Source organism: Protomyctophum bolini (genome assembly GCF_963924005.1).
Source record: "Protomyctophum bolini genome assembly, chromosome: 7".
NCBI lineage: Eukaryota > Metazoa > Chordata > Actinopteri > Myctophiformes > Myctophidae > Protomyctophum > Protomyctophum bolini.
In genome coordinates, this window is record NC_137868.1 from 11758940 (window position 1) to 11780968 (window position 22029).

Below are 22029 nucleotides of genomic sequence, written 5' to 3' on the forward strand. Positions count from 1 at the left end.
TGGGCCAAGTTAAGAGAGAGAGAGAAAAAATACCGCCTCCGCTTCGAAAATACCTTTTTTTTCCTCTGTCCTCTCCATCTCTCCCTCTCTCACTGTTTCCATTGTTCTGGGCGTCCCACACCACCACCCAAGGCTTAAGCACTTTCTTTTAATGATGTCATTTCTTGGGGGGTGGTGTGTGTGTGTGTGTGTGTGTGGGGGGGGGGGGGTTAAGGTTCTTCCGTCCATTCACTATTATACGACAGCCAACAGCTGGCCCTATTGGACATGGCCACACCCGCTAAATCCTACCCACAATTCCCACCCACCAGCTCCCATCTGGTTCCCAAAGTGGAACCCCCTGCCTTAACATCCACGCATGCACGCACGCACGCACGCACACACACACACACACACACACACACACACACACACACACACACACACACACAGAAACACACACACACGCACAGTTCCTGTCCGGCAGAAACCTTATGTCCAGATTTCAATTTCAAAATATTTGTTTGTAAATGTACGCTCTACACTTCCTCGGACAACACCAAACGTAGCCGATCTGCAAGCTCACACGTCGTTTTTTGCGACACGTCGCGTGAGTTTGTCGAGCCGCTACATATCCAGCTAATTCTGAAAATCCTTTATAAAGTTTAACGTGGTTAAGTGTGTCTGTCTGTGTGTAGTTTAAAGTTTAACGTGGTTAAGTGTGTCTGCGTGCGTTTACATTGGATCCATCGGAAACCCCGGGTTATTTCCTTTTTTTTACATTTCCTGAAAAGCAAAGTTTTTTTGGAACTGCAGGCTGCGACGATATATATACAATACATACACACTTACATACTCTCTTTGATCCCGTGAGAGCGGAACCCTACATCTGTTCTTAGTAAATCAGACGCCCCCCCCCCCAAACAAAAACAAGGGATGCCATTGTGGATTTAAAGCGTGTATGGTATTGTATAGGGAGGAGAGATTACAGCCTTGTTCTGCGCTCCCCGCCCCCCTCGGGACGGGAGCTGACAGTGTCTCAGATATTATGGAGATGGATGGAGCGCAGCGCCTGAACAAACAGCGCTATCATCTTCTTCTTCCCACTAACTGACAGAGAGAGCCCTCCACATCCCCGTGGCCTTGAACCTGACCTGCCCTAGAGTACAGCTGTATGTATGGGGCTTGTTATAGGCACCGCCTTAAAGGGCCACAGTTGTTCACCTGCACTCTATTCATTTCCTTGTTCACTGAATCAGGGCGAAAATACCGTATATCGAAATAGTAACATTTCATATCTCTTACTTTTCGTGATTCATCAACAGCTCAATGCAACACGAAGCGACGCGTTTCGATGCTTTCAGATCTGCTACTTTTGATGTGTTGTAGGATAATCAAGTAAAGCGTTAAGTTACGGCAAAAACATGTGGAGATACTCTACGGGCAAAAAAAAACCCCTTTGGACGTTGGAAGCATGTATTGCGCTTAAATATTGCTCATGTAGGTTCACTGAATTTTGTTTATATACCGGTATTTGTATTTCATATACTGTATATCAACGAATTGACGTGCATAAATTCTAATAGATAATCGACCTCATGGATTAGTCTGATTAAACCAGTATTATACTTGTAATACAGACCTTTAGAGAGAACTATGAGGCCAGGGTAAAATAGTCTGTAAAATAATTGTTCATTTAGCTTAACGGAGAAAAATGTTTGAAATCATGGTGATATTGATTCATGTATGTAGTCATATTGCCTGGTTAGCACTACTCTGAAAGCTCCCATTTAATCCACTTCAGGAAGTCCAGCATCTAGTTCTATTGTGGCTAGAAGACCCAAAGTCATAAATAATCCACAAAACCGATTCAAGGCATCATAAACTTCCTCTTTTACCCCTTAAACCCTATATATACTTTGTCTGGGGGTCTGTACCGGGCCGTTCCTTTATAATTACTTCCTTTTTCTCCCAATCTCTACATGTTCACAACGCATCGCAGCGTGACACGTTATGAGTTTGTAGATCAGCAATTTCTTTGCCAAATGTTTGCCTAGCGCTCAGAATAGGGGCGCTAGGGTTCATGTGGTTAAACCCTTTCGTGGTCCATTTGGGTCCAAATCGACACTCCCCACAGTTGAATTAACACTGAGGATTGTACCGTGATAAAGTATTTTTTTCCTTCTTTTTTTCCCCTTCTGTTTTTTTATGTCGGTAAGCTTGCAGCAACAGCAGATAAAGAAGGCGCCCGTCCAAGATTTGAGATTCCTGGCATAAAGAGAGTCTCCGATCCACTGGGAACTGACTTCCAAAGGCTGGGGGAGAGGGAGAGAGAGAGACAGAGAGGGAGAGAGAGCTATGCATTATTTATTAGAGCAGTATGGTCAGAGGAGGATTAACACAGCTCCAAGCCAGCCAGGTCTGTCAGGCAGGGCCGCTCTGCTCTGTCCTTCACCGGTGTCTTCTCTCCCCTTCCCTTCCTCTTCATCCTGTACTCCATCTCCTCTTCTCTTCTCCCCTGTCTTCATCTGCTCTGTCCCCCCGCGTCCCCCCATCTATCTCCCCCTCTCTGTCTCTTGCAGGTTCCACTCACTTTTGTTGAGTTATATTGTATACAGCAAAATGCTCTAGTGTTTATTTATTAACTATAGTTACAGCACCGTGAGTGTCCACTTGGTAACAGACTCTCAAGAATTACAGATCCCATTTGGTTACACTTTGTGAATACTCTCAGATTTGACCAAGGGTTAGATTAACACTGCGCCTTTTACAGTGGTACGGTCTGCACATGCAGTATGAGGGACTGCGAGTAAATCATGTGATTGTGTTCTGTTTTTCAGGAGGCTGCCGTCGATGAACGACGCGGACGAAGGTGTTGAAGTTTCCGGATTCCGGACGAGTCCCCACTTCTTCCTCTGGACGAATGACAGAGCCCCACTTCTGTTTATTTAAGTTATTTCCCTCACAGAGGTGTGTGTGTGTGTGTGTGTGTGTGTGTGTGTGTGTGTGTGTGTGAGAGTGTGAGAGAGACAGTGTGCACATCTGCAGTGCGTGCACATGCATGCATGCATGTACTGTATGGATGGGAGTGTATGTACACGTTTGTATGTGAATCTGAGTGAATTTTCGACGGTACCTAAGATTTGCAATCTTTTATCATTTGCGATTTTTCCTTTTGTTTACTTTTTATAAGGTTATGATAACTCATACCATTGTCACAATATCAACAAAAAGGACTTTACTATTGATACTTATTGTGGTTTGTGTTTGTAACTAGCTACCTATTTAAGAATGTATATTTGTATGTACAGTATACTCATGTAGAAAATATATAATGGACAATTTTAATATTTCCGACATCTTCCCACCAGTTCACCGCTCTTTGCCAAGACACATTCATACTGTAAGGCAGTGGTTCTCCATGTCTGGCCCAGGGACCACCGGGGGGGGGGGGGTCCAAACGAACACTTAATGGGTCTGTAAACTCAGAGAGTGGACAAATGGAACCAAAAGAACCCTTAGTGGTAAATAAACGGCAATAACCGACACGGACAAAGGTGTTGAATTCTCCGGATTCCCGGACGAATCCACACTTCCTCTGAACATATGGGAGAGGCATAGGCACACTTCTGTAACTCAGAGTGGACAAATGGAAGGTTGTGGGTCCTTGAAATTATACTGGACTGACAACCTACACTGTAAAAATCCTGCTCATGTAACTCTAGAGAGATAGAACCAAATTAACAAATGTTTACGCTACAGACCCGCAAGGGTCCATTTAGTCCCCTGGTGGTCCCCAAAACCTGACTTTGAACACCAGTTCACCAGTTCTGTAACCAATGACACACAACACAAACACACACACACTCACACACACGCACGCACACGCACACACACACTGTACAAGAAAAGGTCATACAGTCTGTAGTAAAAAAAAGAAAGGAAAGAAAGAAAGAAAGAAAAAACTAATCAAACATGGATTAAACTGGATGCGATTTTTTTCCCTGTTTTGTTTGGTTATGGTCATTGTCCATGACTGTATAAGTATAAATGATAATGGTTACAACCATGCTGATATTAATACTATATCCTCATTTTTATTTTATCTCTACTGGAAATGTTGATGGTGCACACATGCAGAGCAGGGACAGCACCAAAGAACGCAATAACATAACTAACACGAATACTGTGTGTGTGTGTGTGTGTGTGTGTGTGTGTGTGTGTGTGTGTGCGTGCACGCGTGCATGTGTGTGTGTGTGTGTGTGTGTGTGCGTGCGCGCGTGTGCAAGTGCGCCTGTTGTACGCGTGCATTCAACGTACGCGTGCATGGGCAAACATGGGCAATACCCAAGCATTGGTGCTTCCATGTTCCAAGCGAATACATTTTGACGGATGATAAATCACGAATGCAATAGACTGTCGGATGGTCCCCTTTGATCTGTTTTGCCCACGACAATCCTCCTTTTCCCTTTATTTGGCAGCATCCAAAAAAAGATGTCTACTGTAATATACCAGATATACAAAACAAATGACTTATTCCTGATTTATACTTGTTGGAAGTGCGCCGGTGTCATTCTCATGTTGGTGGCGTGAGAAGATGCAACCAACCAAGTTTAACTCCGGCTTTATGGTGCGTTGACAACAGATACAAAGCACATTTTCGAGCTTGACTGCAAATATCGCGCAAATGTTTCTATTCTATTCACATCTTTTGGATTAACTTTGTATGTGATCATACCGCAAAAAAAAAAGAATGTGCTTCGCATCTGATGTCTAAACCATGAAATGCCCAGACAACAATGGAACTTTATTTTTTAATCTGGCGTGTAGGAGAATGTACGAAGGCTTATTACTGCCATCTCGATGAGAAAAAAGAAAACGCGGTGGGGGCGGGGCAGTTTTCTGACATTAATCTCAGAGATTTCTGAGAAATATCTCTGAAGTTTCCGTGTTTAATGTGGCAAATCTGTGAGATTATAAAGTCAGAAGTTTGTGAGATTTTTCACAGACATCTCTGAGATTATTGTCACAATTAAGCCTTCAAACTGGTGGTCCTTGAAATGAAAAAATAAAATAAAATAAAAAAGTTGAGAATCATTGTAGTTATAACAATGTGAAGTACTATCAAGACAATGGCTTCCTCTTATCAGCTGGTTTGAAACCTTAACTGAACAATAAGTAAATGGCCCTGTACTGTTCATTATAGTCTCGTGAGCCATGCAGACTGTTGCCTCCCACAATGTCCAAAATGCTTCCATCATACAGTCTGGAGCAACGGAAGCTTTGAAAATGATCAGAGGGTAAAGCGGAAGATGACGCATCCTCGTAGTTTCGTCTTTACAGTCGTGCAAAATGTTCATTAGCAGAGGAGTGGCTGTGTGAGACTATGTTCATTAGCAGAGGAGTGGCTGTGTGAGACTATGTTCATTAGCAGAGGAGTGGCTGTGTGAGACTATGTTCATTAGCAGAGGAGTGGCTGTGTGACACTATGTTCATTAGCAGAGGAGTGGCTGTGTGAGACTATGTTCATTAGCAGAGGAGTGGCTGTGTGAGACTATGTTCATTAGCAGAGGAGTGGCTGTGTGAGACTATGTTCATTAGCAGAGGAGTGGCTATGTGAGACTATGTTCATTAGCAGAGGAGTGGCTGTGTGAGACTATGTTCATTAGCAGAGGAGTGGCTATGTGAGACTATGTTCATTAGCAGAGGAGTGGCTGTGTGAGACTATGTTCATTAGCAGAGGAGTGGCTGTGTGAGACTATGTTCATTAGCAGAGGAGTGGCTGTGTGAGACTATGTTCATTAGCAGAGGAGATGTGGCTGTGTGAGACTATGTTCATTAGCAGAGGAGATGTGGCTGTGAAGCCCCGGGCAGAAACCTTTGTATGTCCAAAAAGGTTATACTTTTCAGGACCGAAAAAAACAGTGTGTCAATGGATCCAATGTAGTTATTATTATTACGGTATTATTATTATTACGGTATTATTATTATTTATTCATGCATCCATGCATCAGACTTTCAGCATATTGCATATTTAGTGTCATTTATTTATTTAGTCATTTTATTAGGTTATTCAGAAAACGTAATCAAATTACTGAAACAAACTGATACAAAACAAACTATAAACTACAAACTATATAACTATAAACAAACTATAACATATTTCTTAATCCTTTCACCCAAAACGTTTATATGACTATTGACATAAAAATAACACTGTCACGTCTGTCAGTTATGTAACATAAGAGGATTAAATGGCCAAATAATGTTGTTGTTGTTTCTATTTTGACTTAGGCAATTATTTTGGCCTAAGTCGCAAGACCAATGTGACAGCCCACAAAAATGTCCTAAGCCACACTCTTGAGATTGGCCATTTTACTAAAAGGGGCGGGAACAGCATGATCCTTTTCAATTAGGATTTAGACCAGAGGTGGCCAGGTCATGAAGAGCTGACTTAGGCAAACATATTTTCGTAAACAAAAGAAAAATAGTAGGCCGTTATTTTAAGAAGGTGACACTGACGACAACAAGCTTGTGAAGCTTGTAGATTGGCTGTTTCTTTTTGCTAGTTATGTGTGACACAGACATACAATGAAATATAGTAAGTAAATAAATACATGCAGTACATACATAAAAAAGATAGATGAAAGGAGATACAAGGTTTCTGCCCGACAGTGACAATATCAGACATGGTGGACAGCTGAACACTGTGGACAATGCACTAAACCCTCACTCTCCTAAACCCTCAAAAGGTTGTTTTGGACAAGTGGCACACACGCACACGTTCTCACGGGAGTTGTCCCGCCCGCACACGTCTAGACAGACTCACAGCAGGTGCAGGGACTGAAAGTATGTCCGCCCTGTATACCCTGTACTGGGCCTCGCATGCTGTTGGGGCCAGGCATGGTGGTGGGAACAAATGGAGGAGAGACACCAAGCCTCGTGGGTAGAAAGCTTTGACACAGCACATCGTATATTCGACTGCACTCGGAAGAGGTGTCCATCCGTCCGACAAGCTGTGTGAGCTTGTAGATCAGCTATTTTCAATTAGGCTATTCGATTAGTTGATTCATCGAAAAAGTAACCGATACATTTTGTGAGAAAATAATCGATAACTGCAGCCTTAGTTTGAACGTAGCTTTAAAGTGGCGGTCATACTGAGTCCAGAAGACAAAAAGCAAACAACTGCAAGGTGTTAAATCTTCCCCCCGTTAGCTTTTTTGAGAATGCACTTTTTTCAAGAAATCAATTTGCCCTACATTCCAATATATAATGGTCACTTTTATTGCACCTGCATAGCCCTTAGCAAATAATCTGTCCTATAGCTTTTCCTGATGCGCACAGAAAATCTGCCTTCCTTTTGACTGTAAATATTTGCCCGCCCTTCCCGTTGTTCGACACATTCTCACACGTGTGAACGGGTGACGACGAGTTGGGCCATATTCGCCCGTCCATCAGCGTTTGACGCGAGGGGACTCCCTACGACTCCATGGGTTGACGAGGTTGACGAGGACCCGTTCACTCACGACACTGTGCCTATCTGTGCGCAACTCGGAACAGCAATGACTGCTGAGTGGTCTGAAACGGACTCGAGCCTTTGAGAGGCACCCCCTCGAGCTTGCAATTAGGAAGCGAGTGGTTGTACCAACAGAACAGGCAAGCATGCCTTGTTTTAAACATTTTTAGTGGACTTGTCAACCTCTTAAGGTCAATACATATTATTCCTGACGTCGTAAAATGTCCCTGTTCGGAAAGGCTTACCGAACTATAGTTCAGAGAGTCAGGACATCTGGAGTTGCACGAGTTCCGGGAAAAGGTTCTGGGGCCAATCCTTCCGATACTCCGACTGATGTCAATTAGTATTTACATTATATCAGCTCGGAATAATACGGATTGGACCGTGCTTTATGAGTTGGGGTCAAGAACAGCATTTCCGCATAACCGTGTGGGTGGAACCTGGCTGGACCATTGTAAAAATGGCGTGACGGAGGAGGTAGGGGGGCTCCCGTCACCTCAAATATTGACGGATGGTCCGATGTTGCCGCAGGCCGTCACTAAGGGTACTACCCAAGAGTGAGAAAGTGTAGTATAGTCTCGCTGGAAGTACTGTGTTTGACGGGATCTCACAGCAGCTTTCCAGTGTTCTAGGACTGACATTGTGTGGTACCAGCCAGGGAGGAGAGTTAGTCTGTAATGTGACAGAAGCGGGTTAATACCATGGGAGCTGTACTGAGATGGCCCAGCCTCATGAGGCTTTTAAGGGATTGCAGGCGGCATTAGAAGCAGAATAATTATTTTTGATACGTTTTTCCTTGTTCAGGCCTCTTGTGTGACATCATGTTGCTTCTTTTTTCCCCACACCCTCCCCCCATCACACGCGCACGTGCCACCCCAACTTCAATTCTCTCCCTGAAGCAGACTCTGCCGCCTGCAATATGGTATGAAAACATATATTTTTGAATCGTGCGTAGGTGGAGTTCCTGAAAGCTCTACGGTCCCTTATGAACTTGAACGTTCTTCAAATAAGTCCCCTTTGAGAATTGAAGCGGAGATCTGTGGAGGGTAAGGGGAAAAAAAACCTTTGTGAGAGAAGTAGCTCTGGTCCATATCGGCATATGCGAGGGACTATGCATTTACTCATTGATCAGGTGTTTAACGACTACCGATCTATACTGTCAAAATAAAAGAAAATGTGGTTTTGTGGTGTTTAAAGTCGTTTCTCCACAGTGGGAAGCCTCTCAAAACCCTACCTAATTGTGTAAGGCTAGGGCCACACCAAAAAGACGGCCTATAGGTCCGACTTTTTGCATTGGTTTTCAGTGTGAATGGAGCGTTTTGTTGGCATTGCAGAAAAGGTCTATTTGAAGCAGATAAATGCTCGAGACCGTTGCTGCTTTCCCCCTCTTTCCAATCGGATGAGTCGAAGGTGGACGTCAAGACAGAAAGCCTTGTTGTTTTTTTAAGGCTGTGCTGGCTGAACACAACAGGTGGCTGCGCACAACCTGTGTCCATCAGCCTGCAAACAGCGTTGCCTAAAATCCACTTCACGTAAAAAAACTTTGGTTCATTCAACAGCTGCATCACCTACTGATCTTGTCAATGGCATTTTTCTATTTTTCTTTTTTCAATGGCATTTTTCTATTGACCGCATTCGTAGGTGGCATTGTTGAGTGAATCAAAGTTGAGTAACAAAATTATATTCTTAATTTTTACTACAATTTAGACATTGGTAGACATCGACAACCTGGGCAATCATTGGGCAATGAGGAAATGCATAGTCGCTCGTATACCATTGGCGAGAACTCGCTAACGCTAAGGACCAGAGCTATAAAAGTAGGAAAATTGCACATTTAGCACTGTGATGGTGAGTAAGAAACAATTATGACATTATTATGTCACTGGTTCATACATGAAGTATAGCATTGAGTTGTTGAAAGAAAATATACAAAAAGAAATACACACATATATATATACCGCATATAAAGAATAATGAACCGGGGACATGAAAATCAAGGATGGAAATGGCTTCTGAATTTTTTGGTTCGCAATAGCGGAACATGCTTCGGAATGTGCAGATTAGTCATATTTCAAATAAACAATATTGAATCATTTTGCATCCTTTGTTACAAGCCGTGCTAGACTGTAGGCTATATAACAAGAGGGTGGACACCGTTAATTAATGCTGTATACTTAGTTGTGCGCCATATAGAGTCCTGAAAGTAACTGATCTGCAAGATCGTCAATCAGCTATTTTTGGGAGGCTGACAGATGGCGTTCAACTCCAGTATAATTCACCCTTAAGATGTAGTGACGCTTCTACTTTATTTGCATACAGGGTCACGAATGTCCCCTTAACTCTATCAAAGAGAGAATTCATATATAATATACAAACACATATATTTTTTGGCCTTGTCAGTTTCCTAATTGTGTAGACATGAAGTATATCTAGGTTGGAAGAAAAAAGAAAAAAAAGGCATTTGGGATCCAACGCGCATCCTCGCTCTGCTGAACACTGAAGCTCTGTGTTTTCAAGTTTTTAAAGTAAAAAAAAAGAAAGAAAAAAAAAAGCTTCACTTGCATTATTATCTCTTTTTTGTATGATGCACTGAAAAAGACATCCTTTTCACAAGTGGTATATGGAAAACAGAAGTGTTTTCTGGTCACTTCATAAAGTGACAAAAACAGGAAAAAAAAGAAAACAACAATATAGTATAGTAGAAATAGCTGTTGCATTATTTGTTACAACCTGTATGTAATGTTATTATGGAAGATGTAATGTCCTTCTGTAAATGTTGTTTTATTGTTGTTTTACCTGAAATAAAAGTTTATAAACGCTTCAGCTGGCGTGTGTTCTTTTTATTAAGCATGTTCAAGTTCTGTTCTCTCTCCCTTTCTTGCATTTCTGTGGGTGTATTAGAAAAACAAAAGAAGATTCTACTAGGCTGTTTCCAGCTCAACACTAATGCATAACCACTTAAGTTCTACCTTGGACAAAGCACTCAACCCAGTCAAATAGACGTGCATGGCCATACAGCATATTACTCAAGTGAAAGTTGCTCTATCAAATTTGTATACGTGCTTGTTTAAAGTACTGAAGTATTCAAAAGCACATGCTTTTAAATGTACTTCAGTATGCAAATGTCAAATTTACAATTGCATTTTCTCTTTATTGTATTGGGATGCATGCATTTGGTTATTGCTTAATTGTACTTTTGTAAGTCTGGATTCCAGGGGGTCTCCTCCTAGAAATAGAATGGAGACAAAAGTACAATATTTGTTTTTGAAATGTGGAGTGAAAGCCATAAATATCTCCAAAATTCAAATACTCAAATAAAGTACATCTGGTCAAAGAACTTTACTTAAGGTGAATGTACTGTGTTACTGTATCCACCACTGCTCGTAATCCTGTGGGAGTGTTTGAGAATACTATTTTACTTGACTCTTTCTTTCCGGATCAACCCTAATGACATTATAATAACCATGCAGTACAGTATTTATTGTGAGGGGTGTATGACATGTCACATTGTGTAAGTAACCCTACAGTCCTCGCTGACTATATGGCCTCATAAATTCCTCCGGTGTGTTTGTTTCCACACTAAAGCCCCATTTATACTTCATCGCACAACGGAGCATAAATTAGACATTATCCCTGCAATGGAGTGGAAGAAAGTTGATACTTGATAGTGTTTTATTTTTTATTTATCTATCTATACGACAACCGTATGGAATGAATACTTAGGCCTACTTGAAACCCCATTTGTCTTCTTGACAACTTCATCAACCTAATGCCCACTGGGCAACGTAGATAAAAGTGAAAAAGCAAGACATTCTGGTAACACAAGTGGTTTTCTAGGCTTTATCCCTCTCTCCTGGGTGCAGCGCGAGGAACCAAATCTTCCAGCATTCCTCTGTCAGTATACATTACACAGTTTCTGCCTTTCTCCATCCTCCAACAGACATACTTCAGTGCCAGTTGGAAAGCGAGGCTGAATTAGGGATCGTCTTTTTTTTTACCTACTGTACTTGTCGGTTTATATACTCACTGCCACTGGGTGTTGCCATATTAATAAAATACTCATTAGAGTTATTAGGCCTACATTAGCTCAAATGATGGACAATCCTTTGCTTCTGTATTACTTGAAAAGATAATCTTGATAAAACTATCCACAACAGAGCACAATGCAATGTCACTCCATTTTTACAGTAGCCAATTATTTTGACACCCTTTTGCCTGTAATGCCAAATAGTACCTCACATGTCTTACCCACTGTTGTTGTGTATACCCGCTAGTCCGCATGGCTCACCTTACAGTGAGGAGGCCCCACCAGGAGGACTTTTAACCTTTGTCCTGTATACTCCTCCCGTTCAACATTCCCTGTTGACAGGTGCATGCAGCTACCTCGTCCCATGCCAGATTCACCGTGGTGTGTGATCAGTAGGTACTTAAACCCTGGCCTGCGCCACCTCGAGCTAGAACAACTGTCGGGTGCAAAACCTCATATGTCCAAAACGTACTTACTTGCTTTTCAGGATTCATATTAAAAAATGACAAAAGTAGCAGATCAACAATTGTGTGACGCTGTAGTATGATCCAGCTAGGGGCATTCATTTTAGTATGATCCAGCTAGGGGCATTCATTTTAGTATGATCCAGCTAGGGGCATTCATTTTAGTATGATCCAGCAAGGGGCATTCATTTTAGTATGATCCAGCTAGGGGCATTCATTTTAGAAAAAACACAATGAGCAAGAAATAAGAATATATAGGCTAGCTATAGGTTTCTGCCCGACAGCAACAATACATAATACATTAGCCTAAATGGGTGCCATATAATTGGCCTTGCAGCCGTTAGTTATGTGAGTTCACACAGTGCTCTGCATGTACAGATAAAAGACGTGGAAAGGTGACAGACCCCAGTAGTCAGATTGTGTCCTGGTGAGCTCCCAGTTGTGTGTGTGTGTGTGTGTGTGTGTGTGTGTGTGTGTGTGTGTGTGTGTGTGTGTGTGTGTGTGTGTGTGTGTGTGTGTGTGTGTGTGTGTGTGTGTGTGTGTGTGTGTGTGTGTGTGTGTGTGTGTGTGTGTGTGTGTGTGTGTGTGTGTGTGTGTGTGTGTGTGTGTGTGTGAGTGTGTGAGTGTGTGAGTGTGTGAGTGTGTGAGTGTGTGAGTGTGTGAGTGTGTGAGTGTGTGAGTGTGTGAGTGTGTGAGTGTGTGAGTGTGTGAGTGTGTGAGTGTGTGAGTGTGTGAGTGTGTGAGTGTGTGAGTGTGTGAGTGTGTGAGTGTGTGAGTGAGTGAGTGAGTGAGTGAGTGAGAGAGAGAGAGAGAGAGATCCCACCTCCCTGGGGACTCACAGAGACACATTACTTTCATCCCTGACTGTCCCCAGTGGCTCACATGGGCCATAATGCTGTATTGTTGAAAGATATATAGAAGCCATTTACTACCACTGATTATTTCCTCTAAACAATGACAGATATTTGATATACTGTGTGTGTGTGCGTGCGTGCATGTGTGTCAGTTATATTTATAATAATTACATTAATTATTATTGTTGTTATAATTATTTTTAAAGCAAAAAAGTGTGTGCTTGTGGTTTAACTTAATTATAATGGGAACGGTTAGGGATTTATTTTTTAATCTTGTGGCACTGCAAAGATCAAATGGAATGTGTTCTATCATTTTTAGAGTAGCCTACACACAGGTGTAAAAGTTAAATTGTTAATTAAAACAAAAACAATGCTACATAACATATTCCACGTACACGTTAAACGGTAAAAGATGCAGACCTTCCCTAAAAAAATCTCAACCATCTGTTTTTTAGTCCCACCCTTTTTTCCATATGAAGGAGAGAGGCTGATTTACCCTTCGTCGCGTGACGGTGCCGCGCGGGCGAACATAACCCCAGATCTACAAACCATGCGTGCAAGCGTCGGCGACGCGTTGTAGGGCTTGCAGATCGGCTAGTGCTCGCCCCGGCGCGGCACCGCCCGTACGACGAAGCACAACCAGGCCAGTATATTGGCTTCCCAGAGACAGCAGGGCGCCTGGAAACAGGTTTGAACAGCAGCAGAGCAGCGCACAACACCACTGTCTGTCTGTCTGGGGGAGAAAGAGACGAGAAGAGAGCTTCATGAGGAGCGAGTCTGCTCTGTACACTGTTTACCTATGCGTTCTACGTATGCTGTGGATTATTTACGACCTGTACGCGACCCAGAAGTTCGGGATTACAATCGGCGGATCTTTCATTTCCACGCGTAGAAGGTAAAACTAAGCAAGATTACTGAGGATTTCCCCCCGTGTGGAAGTATATCGCTACGTTTGTGAGAAATCTAACAAAGGGAGAGAGCGATAGAGTGATCTATTCGGGGAAGTATACACCTAACACCTCGCAGGGGAGAGAGCGAGAGTTCTTTTGGGGGAAGAAAATCGCAAAGTGTGGTGTTTGGTTGGTTGGGCTGGCTGGCCATGGCCGTGGCTCGTCTCTTTACTATGGATTACAACAATAAACTCCCTCGCGTGTTTGTGCTGTTCTGCGTGTGTCTGACCGCGGCCGTGAGCGGCCAGTACAGCAGCGACCGGGGCATGTCGGTGCCGGACCACGGCTTCTGCCAGCCCATCTCCATCCCGCTGTGCACGGACATCGCCTACAACGAGACCATCATGCCCAACCTGCTGGGCCACACCAACCAGGAGGACGCCGGCTTGGAGGTGCACCAGTTCTACCCGCTTGTCAAAGTGCAGTGCTCGCCGGACCTGAAGTTTTTCCTGTGCTCCATGTACGCGCCCGTGTGCACGGTGATCGAGAAGGCGCTGCCGCCGTGCCGCTCGCTGTGCGAGCGAGCCCGCCAGGGCTGCGAGGCGCTCATGAACAAGTTCGGCTTCCAGTGGCCGGACAGCCTGGCGTGCGATTCGTTCCCGGTGCACGGCGGCGAGCACCTGTGCGTCGGGCAGAACATGTCGGACAAGAGCGCCCCGACCCACCCGACGCCCGACGTCACCGAGGCGCCGCAGTGCATGTCGCCGCACTGCCGAAAGGGACAGTTCAAGTGTCCGACCTCGCTCAAAGTGCCGCCCTATCTGAACTACCGCTTCCTCGGCCAGGAGGACTGCGGCGCGCCCTGCGAGCCCAAGAAAACCCACGGAATGATGTACTTCAGCGAGGAGGAGTTGAAATTCGCCAGGATATGGATAGGCATATGGTCCGTGTTGTGCTGTGCCTCCACCTTGTTCACGGTGCTCACGTATCTGGTGGACATGAAGCGCTTCAGCTACCCAGAGCGGCCCATCATCTTCCTCTCTGGCTGCTACACCATGGTGTCCGTGGCGTATATCGCCGGGTTCCTGCTGGAGGACAAGGTGGTGTGCAATGACCGCTTCGACAACGACATCCGGACGGTGGTGCAGGGCACCAAGAAGGAGGGCTGTACCATCCTCTTCATGATGCTGTACTTCTTCAGCATGGCCAGCTCCATCTGGTGGGTGATCCTGGCGCTCACCTGGTTCCTGGCGGCGGGCATGAAGTGGGGCCACGAGGCCATCGAGGCCAACTCGCAGTACTTCCACCTGGCGGCGTGGGCGGTGCCCGCCATCAAGACCATCACCATCCTGGCGGTGGGCCAGGTGGACGGCGACGTGCTGAGCGGCGTGTGCTTCGTGGGCGTCAACAGCGTGGACGCGCTGCGCGGCTTCGTGCTGGCGCCGCTCTTCGTCTACCTCTTCATCGGCACGTCCTTCCTGCTGGCGGGCTTCGTGTCGCTCTTCCGCATCCGCACCATCATGAAGCACGACGGCACCAAGACGGAGAAGCTGGAGAAGCTGATGGTGCGCATCGGCATCTTCAGCGTGCTGTACACGGTGCCGGCCACCATCGTCATCGCCTGCTACTTCTACGAGCAGGCGTTCCGCGAGCAGTGGGAGCGCACGTGGGTCAGCCAGACGTGCAAGACGTACGCCGTGCCCTGTCCCGTGCAGAACCACCCCAACATGAGCCCGGACTTCACCGTCTTCATGATAAAGTACCTCATGACGCTGATCGTGGGCATCACGTCCGGGTTCTGGATCTGGTCGGGCAAGACCCTTAACTCCTGGAGGAGGTTTTATACGAGACTGGCCAACAGTAAACAGGGCGAGACCACAGTGTGATCTCACGCAAAAAAAAAACCCAGCAACAACAAAAACTGCAACCATGGCCCACACACAGAGAGCATGTGTGTGCGTGCGCGCGGGCACACACACACACACACACACACACACACACACACACACACACACACATACACACACACACACACACACAGAGTAGGCTACATACAAACAAACGCAACAGACTTAGTTCATTGACAGACTGAATGATAATCCTTTTTATTGTTTGTTTTTTCCCCCCCTCGGGATTTACCAGAGACACTTGGTTGGTAATATGACATTTTTAAATGTACATAAACTTTTTTTGTGAGATTTTTTTGTAAGTATATATTTGTATTTAAAGAACAAAAAAAGTTTGTTTAAAAAAAAACTACAACAAACCCTTTTTTCTTTTTCTCCATACTTTGGGACATAACGGAATTGCAACCATCGCCACGACAGCGAGCCAGCCGAGCATTTTAAGTAACGGATGTGGAGGTCTTGTGACCTCACTTAGCTTCTGGACACCACTGCGAGAAGATTGTTCATGGCTTTGATCAGTGGACTGCCAGCCTGTGTGTGTGTGTGTGTGTGTGTGTGTGTGTGTGTGTTGAACATTGGGCCTATTCTAAGGCAAAAAAAAGTCCCATGAAAGGCAAGTGCTTCCTCATGCTCTGTTATTATGGCCTGTACAGTACGTCTAGTCCACGACTACTGTACAGCAGCACAGCATCTACATGCCTATAAGGTTGGACTGGTTAAAGAAGGGGACCACTTTTTGTGGAGGAGGTATACAGTTAAGCCTCAGTTGTGTGCCGGTGTCGTGCTCAGTAAAATGGCAGATATACAAGCTCACAACGTGTCACCAATGTGACGCGTTGTGAGCTTGTGTATCTGCACGCGGCACCGGCACACAACAAAGTATAAATCGGCCTCAAGAATCCTCTTGTGTTCATTTGACTCTGAGAGCGTACGCATGGAACCATTCGAACTCAAATTGAGGGCAAAACCTTGACAACCGAAATCCTTTTGCTCTGGTTGGTGTGAGGAGATTAATACTATAGTTCTGAAATATGCTCTGTCTTCTGTGTCTTTCTAAGAAATGTTAATGTCGCGAAATTATGACGTCAAACGCCTTGTTTCACGTCATTGTCGAGTCTATTACTGTAATTTAATTGCAGAAATACACCATTTGTTGCCACACTATGTTATTAATTTCACACCAGAGCAGCAGGATTTAGGTTGAAAATCATCTGCGACGTTTTCCTTTTTAACTAAGGCTGATTTGACCGTGTGGATGTTTGTGCATTGATGATGGGGAGGGGTTAACATTAACCGTGCCAACAATTAAGAGTCTTTGAGCCGCAAGAGTTCACATTGATCAGGTTGTATCTTGGTTAGTTCAAATCCACCCACTCTGACATTTTTCACAATGCCCTCCCAAAAAAAACCACGGTTTAAAAAAAGAAACAATCTTGAGTGCCCGCTAATTCAGTCGGTGGCCAAATGTTTTGTTGATCTTCTCATGTGGAAGGAAAAACAAAGCTGAGAATTGGGGGGCAAACAGGAATCAGCTGCACAGGCTCACTAGCACAGACAGCTGAAATACCAAGCATGCACCCTAATGGACTGCAGCCAGCCTCCTTCACACACTAACTGCAACCCTATACTTAGCTAAAGAACATAAAAACATAAATAAGCCCAGTCACACTATATTATAGGCCTATACGGGACTTATATCTAAATCTGTTACCCAACTGGCTACAGTGTTAGACACTTGTAAGATTTCCTACAGAAAGAAGGAAAAACTGATGGAAAGTTTTAGCTTTGTTTGGGGTTTTTTTTGTTTCTCCGTCTGACTGACATTTTACCATCTCTCGTTGGGTGAGTCAGATTTTCCAAACCTGTAGAGTGAACTATGTAGGGCATGGCTGTGAAAGGGATACACTTTGTAGACGGAGCAATTTGTCATCGTTTGAAACGGTGATGATCACTGCTGTGCTAATTGAATTACGGCATAATTGCATTGTCCTGATGGCTGGCTGTGAGCAATTCTCTCTCTCTCTCTCTCTCTCTCTCTCTCTCTCTCTCTCTCTCTCTCTGTCTTTTTCTCCCTCTGTCTTTCTCTTTTTCTCTCTCCATCCCAAACAATGCTGAGCCTCATCAGATTATATGCCTGATGGTGCTGGGGACAGAACAGGCCTGACCTGTACCCAGATACTAGCTTGTGTCTATTCTATTGTGCACTAATGCAAGAAAACGCCTTGTTATTGAATTTCCTACAGATTCCCCTTCAGGGCTCGATTGAGGACCCCCCCTCACACACACACACACACACACACACACACACACACACACACACACAGTGGTGGATAGTAACAAAGTATATTTACTTGAGTACTGAATTGATTTGGAGAATATCTACATTTTAATACAGAACTGCATTTAATATTAAACAGAAAAGCTACTTTTGGAATTTGTACTTTGACTGAGCAACTTTGACTTGTTGTAGTGGAGTAATATTTGACCAGGAGTATTTATACTTGTTCCAGCACTGCTCTGTGCTCTCACACATGCTACTTTTGTTTGTTCTTGCCCAGTTTTCCGCATGGTGCTTTTTCACGTTGATCTACGCCACAAAAAAATGTTTCGATGGCTCTGTTGCAATACCGTCATGGCTTTTCAAATCTGTTCCTTTGCATTTGTTATATATATGAAAAAAGAACCTTTATATTTATAGAAAAAAAGCAGTCTTATATATCCCACACTGATTACTTTATGAGAATAAAAATCCCACCATTGCACAAACTGTCCATGTGGCTTTCTGAAGAAAAGGAAAAAAAGTCTTGTGTTTTGTGGCAAAATGAATTGTGTTGACAGCTGATCCCGGGCCTCTTTTTAATGTGTGTGCTGTTTTTAATAATCCAGCACAGGGCAGGAAACTGGAACCAATAGACAAAGAGAAGTGGCTTTTGTCACGTTTTTTTCTTTTTACCTTTTTTATACACGGCCTGTTTTGAAAAATACAAACTTTGCAGTTTTCTCGCTCCATATTTTGTTGGCTAATCAAATGCAGCACTTTAGCTAAATGTGTGGTCGGTGGGAGTCTTTCTTGCATTGTTGGAATACATTCTAAACCAGTGGTGGCAAGTAACTAAGTACATTTACTCAAGTACAGTTCTTAACTACAGTTTTACAGTACATTCAACTTGAGTATTCTTGTCTTTTTATACTTTATGTGCTTTCCTCCATAAATACAAAACATGCATTTACCACTTTAAGTCCTATTTTATAGTTGCGCGCTGTGAGCTTGTAGATCTATTTTTAAAAGAACACATTTTTAAACAATTGTGTTGGTACTTTAAGTATATTTTGGTGGCATTAATTTTGTACTTTTGGTAAAGTAAACATTTGAATACAATGCTTTTACTAGATATTGCCACATTTTCGACCCATCTTCATATAATTGGTCCTCCTGTCCTACTAACTGTGTCCACTCACTCTGTGTCTCGGAGGAGGCCTGTTATGTGGACAGTTGTCAAACCTGCCAGCCAGTGACATCATCATTGGTAAATGGCTTATATTTCAGGAAGAGATAAAGGCTCTCTATTTAGAATACCCATTGATGAAGATGTCAATGAGGTGCAGAGTGAGCAAACGGAATTGTTTAATTCTTATGAGTTATAACCTGTACATTTGAAGACCAATGATATGAAGATTACATTGAAAAGTGTGTCCCAGTAAAAACAATAATTAAAAAATGTAAGTAAAGTGTACCTCTTCATCCACCAGTGATGGAATGCTCTCTAAAATCCCCCAGAGAGACTATGCAGGCACTCTTAAAATAGACCGTTGACCTCTCGTCTGACTGCAGTCACACATGGGTCAGCTGCCATTGTCATTGTTCACTTGTCTCCTTATAGTACGGGTCACACCCGCGGCTGTTGGCCCCCTTGCTTTTGTAAATACATTGCAGCTTTTTGGCCCCCTCTGTAGCCTTTTGAACTGTGAAATTGATATGGCCCGTTTATGCATAAGAGTGCTGTGAAACACTGCATGGCTTTGTTTGGGGACTGGGGAGAGCGAAGTTGATATGGTGGGACATGGCCTGTCTCATGGTGTTATGTTCACTCACTATGTATTATTACACAGGTTCGACAGGAACCTGTTTTTGTATTGCACTCCATAAAGCGAGGCTTTCCAAACCTTTCTTGCCGCGACCGCACAAAATAACCATATTTATGAACTGGGGACCCCCCACCCTGACAAGCACTTGGAAATGTAGGCATTACATTTAGTTTGACTCGGTTCCACTGATAAATGTTGTGAAAAGAGCCAAGCTTGTAGATCTATCTTCACAATATTTCCTCTTTCTTACGTCTTATTCGACAATTTGTCCATTTTTGTGTGAAAACGGTCTTAAAACTGTCATGTTGGTGTCCCTCCTGAGTCCTGACAAATGTCTCTTAAAACTGGTTTGTCCCAGTCTTTACCACAGTTAAAATAGATGTTGTTTTCTGTTGAGAGGTGCAGTCACAAGGTGTGCTAAGTGCTAAAGTAATAGTTCCACACCCTGCATGAAAACACCAGATGGGGGGGGGGGGAAATTCAAAAGATATGAAAATGGAAGACATAATGCTTTGTGAGCTTGTAGATCAGGTATAGACCAGTGGTTCTCAATGTAGGGTCTGGGATCCGCCAGGGCTCCTTGGAGCAGTTCTAGGGGGTCCCCGGCAAAATATTTATGCATTTATATGTTGGCTATTCTAAAACAATGAGGAAAACTCTTGAGTTTAACCTCTCAAATCCCAGCATTCCTGTTCTGGGGGGAACATTCACCAAAAAATAGCAGATCTACAAGCTCACAACGCGTCACTGTATGCTGAAAAAGAACGCACACGGTCTGTTTTGACTAAGAACAGAGGGTCTAAGACGTTAATACATTCTAAATATTATCAAAGTAATCTGCGGCACGTCCCCCCCCCCCCCCCATGCAAATACTTTGAGAAGCCCGGCCTTCCAAACAGACAGATGGTCTGTCTTCACGGTGTTATATTCACTCAGTTTGTTCCAGGTTCAACAGGAAGGTTTGTGTTGTCACCCTACTGCACCCTGGCTGTGACCCAACGACCCTGCTCTGGATGGAATCCCCCCCAGCAGCAAGGGCCAGCAGGGATGATGGTGCCTCTCCATATTGAGCTATACTGTAACCCCTGTATTGTAAAGGTTAGTCATATTTATTTATTATTTTCTATGCATGCACTTAATTCCCATCAATAGTTCTCATAGTGGTTAGAAAGTGCAATGCTATGTTAACTGCTTTTGCTGAGGACCCTCTGGGGACACACGCAGTATTAGTCTACGGGTCACCTTTTTAATGATGTCACATGTTTACCCGGCTGTGTTATGAAAACCTGTGGTTCTTTCGCTGTCAAACTGTCACTTAAGAATTTTTATTGCTAGTGGGCGTTTGGAGACCTGCCTGCTTTTGTCAGACGGCCTCCACTCCACTCAGTGTCTCCTCAGGGTGCTCTTCTGCACGTCGTAAAGAAGAATGCTAAGAGCTAACTGGCTAGTAGCTGTCCACCAGTGTTGGAAGAAGTACTCACATGTTCTACTTATTACGAGTTCTATTAATACCACAAGGTAGGTAAATGCTCTGTTAGAAGTAAAACTCTTCAATTAAAAATGTAGGCTACTTGTAAGGGCACGGTCACACCGCACATATATTCTACCTATGAGGGCGGATTCTGCCAATGCATTTAAATGTGAATGGAACGGTTTGAAGCCATTTGTGGATGTCAAAAAGTGCACAAACTTTGGTTCTGTGTCTGTGCGCTTGGATTCTGCTGCTGTGTCCATCCAAACTGGATGAAATAGCTAGCAGTAGCACTATAGCTTGGTGTGCTCCATCTCTTTCAGTTTAATTTTATATCGGCAATGTCGCTACTGCTACCATATGTCTTTTATTAGTTCTCCAACAGACCTCGGGTGGGGGGCGTGCCTTGGGCATTATGTCTTGCCCAAGGCACGTAAAATGGGCAAGACATAATCTCAAGGCACTCCCCACATGCTGTGAGTTAGATTAGCTTTTTGCTAACCACTGATTTATTAGGGGGCCTAATCGGTGCCAAATTCTATTGGACAGTGGCAATATTTTTATGTACTATAAAATCTCACATACTGTAAGCTGTTTGAGCGAGTGTGAGAACCATCTTGCTAACTGCAAGTTCAGTATCCATGAGAGAACTGCAGTGTAATGGAATTTTATTAAATTGTGGATTTGGCTCTGTGGAGAGGTGGTGGTTTCATGTGAGGCAGCACACTGTAGAAAAAAAGAGAAATGGAAGTGTGCAGAAATATGGTTAGGAGAACTTAATGGGACTTGGGAGCTGCAAAAACTATTGGCACTAAAATATACTTAAAGTACATCA

General features: G+C 43.7%; 2 protein-coding genes across 6 annotated transcripts in view; both read left to right on the top strand.

Moving 5' to 3' along the window:
* Positions 1 to 10316, top strand: part of cdk14 (cyclin dependent kinase 14) — a 240040-nt gene extending 229724 nt beyond the window's left edge. For all 5 annotated transcript variants that reach the window (XM_080767195.1, XM_080767196.1, XM_080767197.1 and 2 more), the window contains one exon: positions 2820 to 10316. The gene's annotated coding sequence lies outside the window, so the exon portion shown is untranslated. The remainder of the gene's footprint in view (positions 1 to 2819) is intronic.
* A 2765-nt stretch (positions 10317 to 13081) lies between these two features.
* Positions 13082 to 18306, top strand: fzd1 (frizzled class receptor 1). Its single transcript, XM_080767457.1, has one exon. The coding sequence runs from the start codon at positions 13940 to 13942 to the stop codon at positions 15614 to 15616; it is 1677 nt and encodes a 558-aa protein (XP_080623583.1). The 5' UTR covers positions 13082 to 13939; the 3' UTR covers positions 15617 to 18306.
* Positions 18307 to 22029: the final 3723 nt, after the last annotated feature.

What these genes read in the sequence shown, in the direction of transcription:
- fzd1 (XM_080767457.1), top strand. Translation starts at nt 13,940, where the DNA reads ATGGCCGTGGCTCGTCTCTTTACTATGGATTACAACAATAAACTCCCT.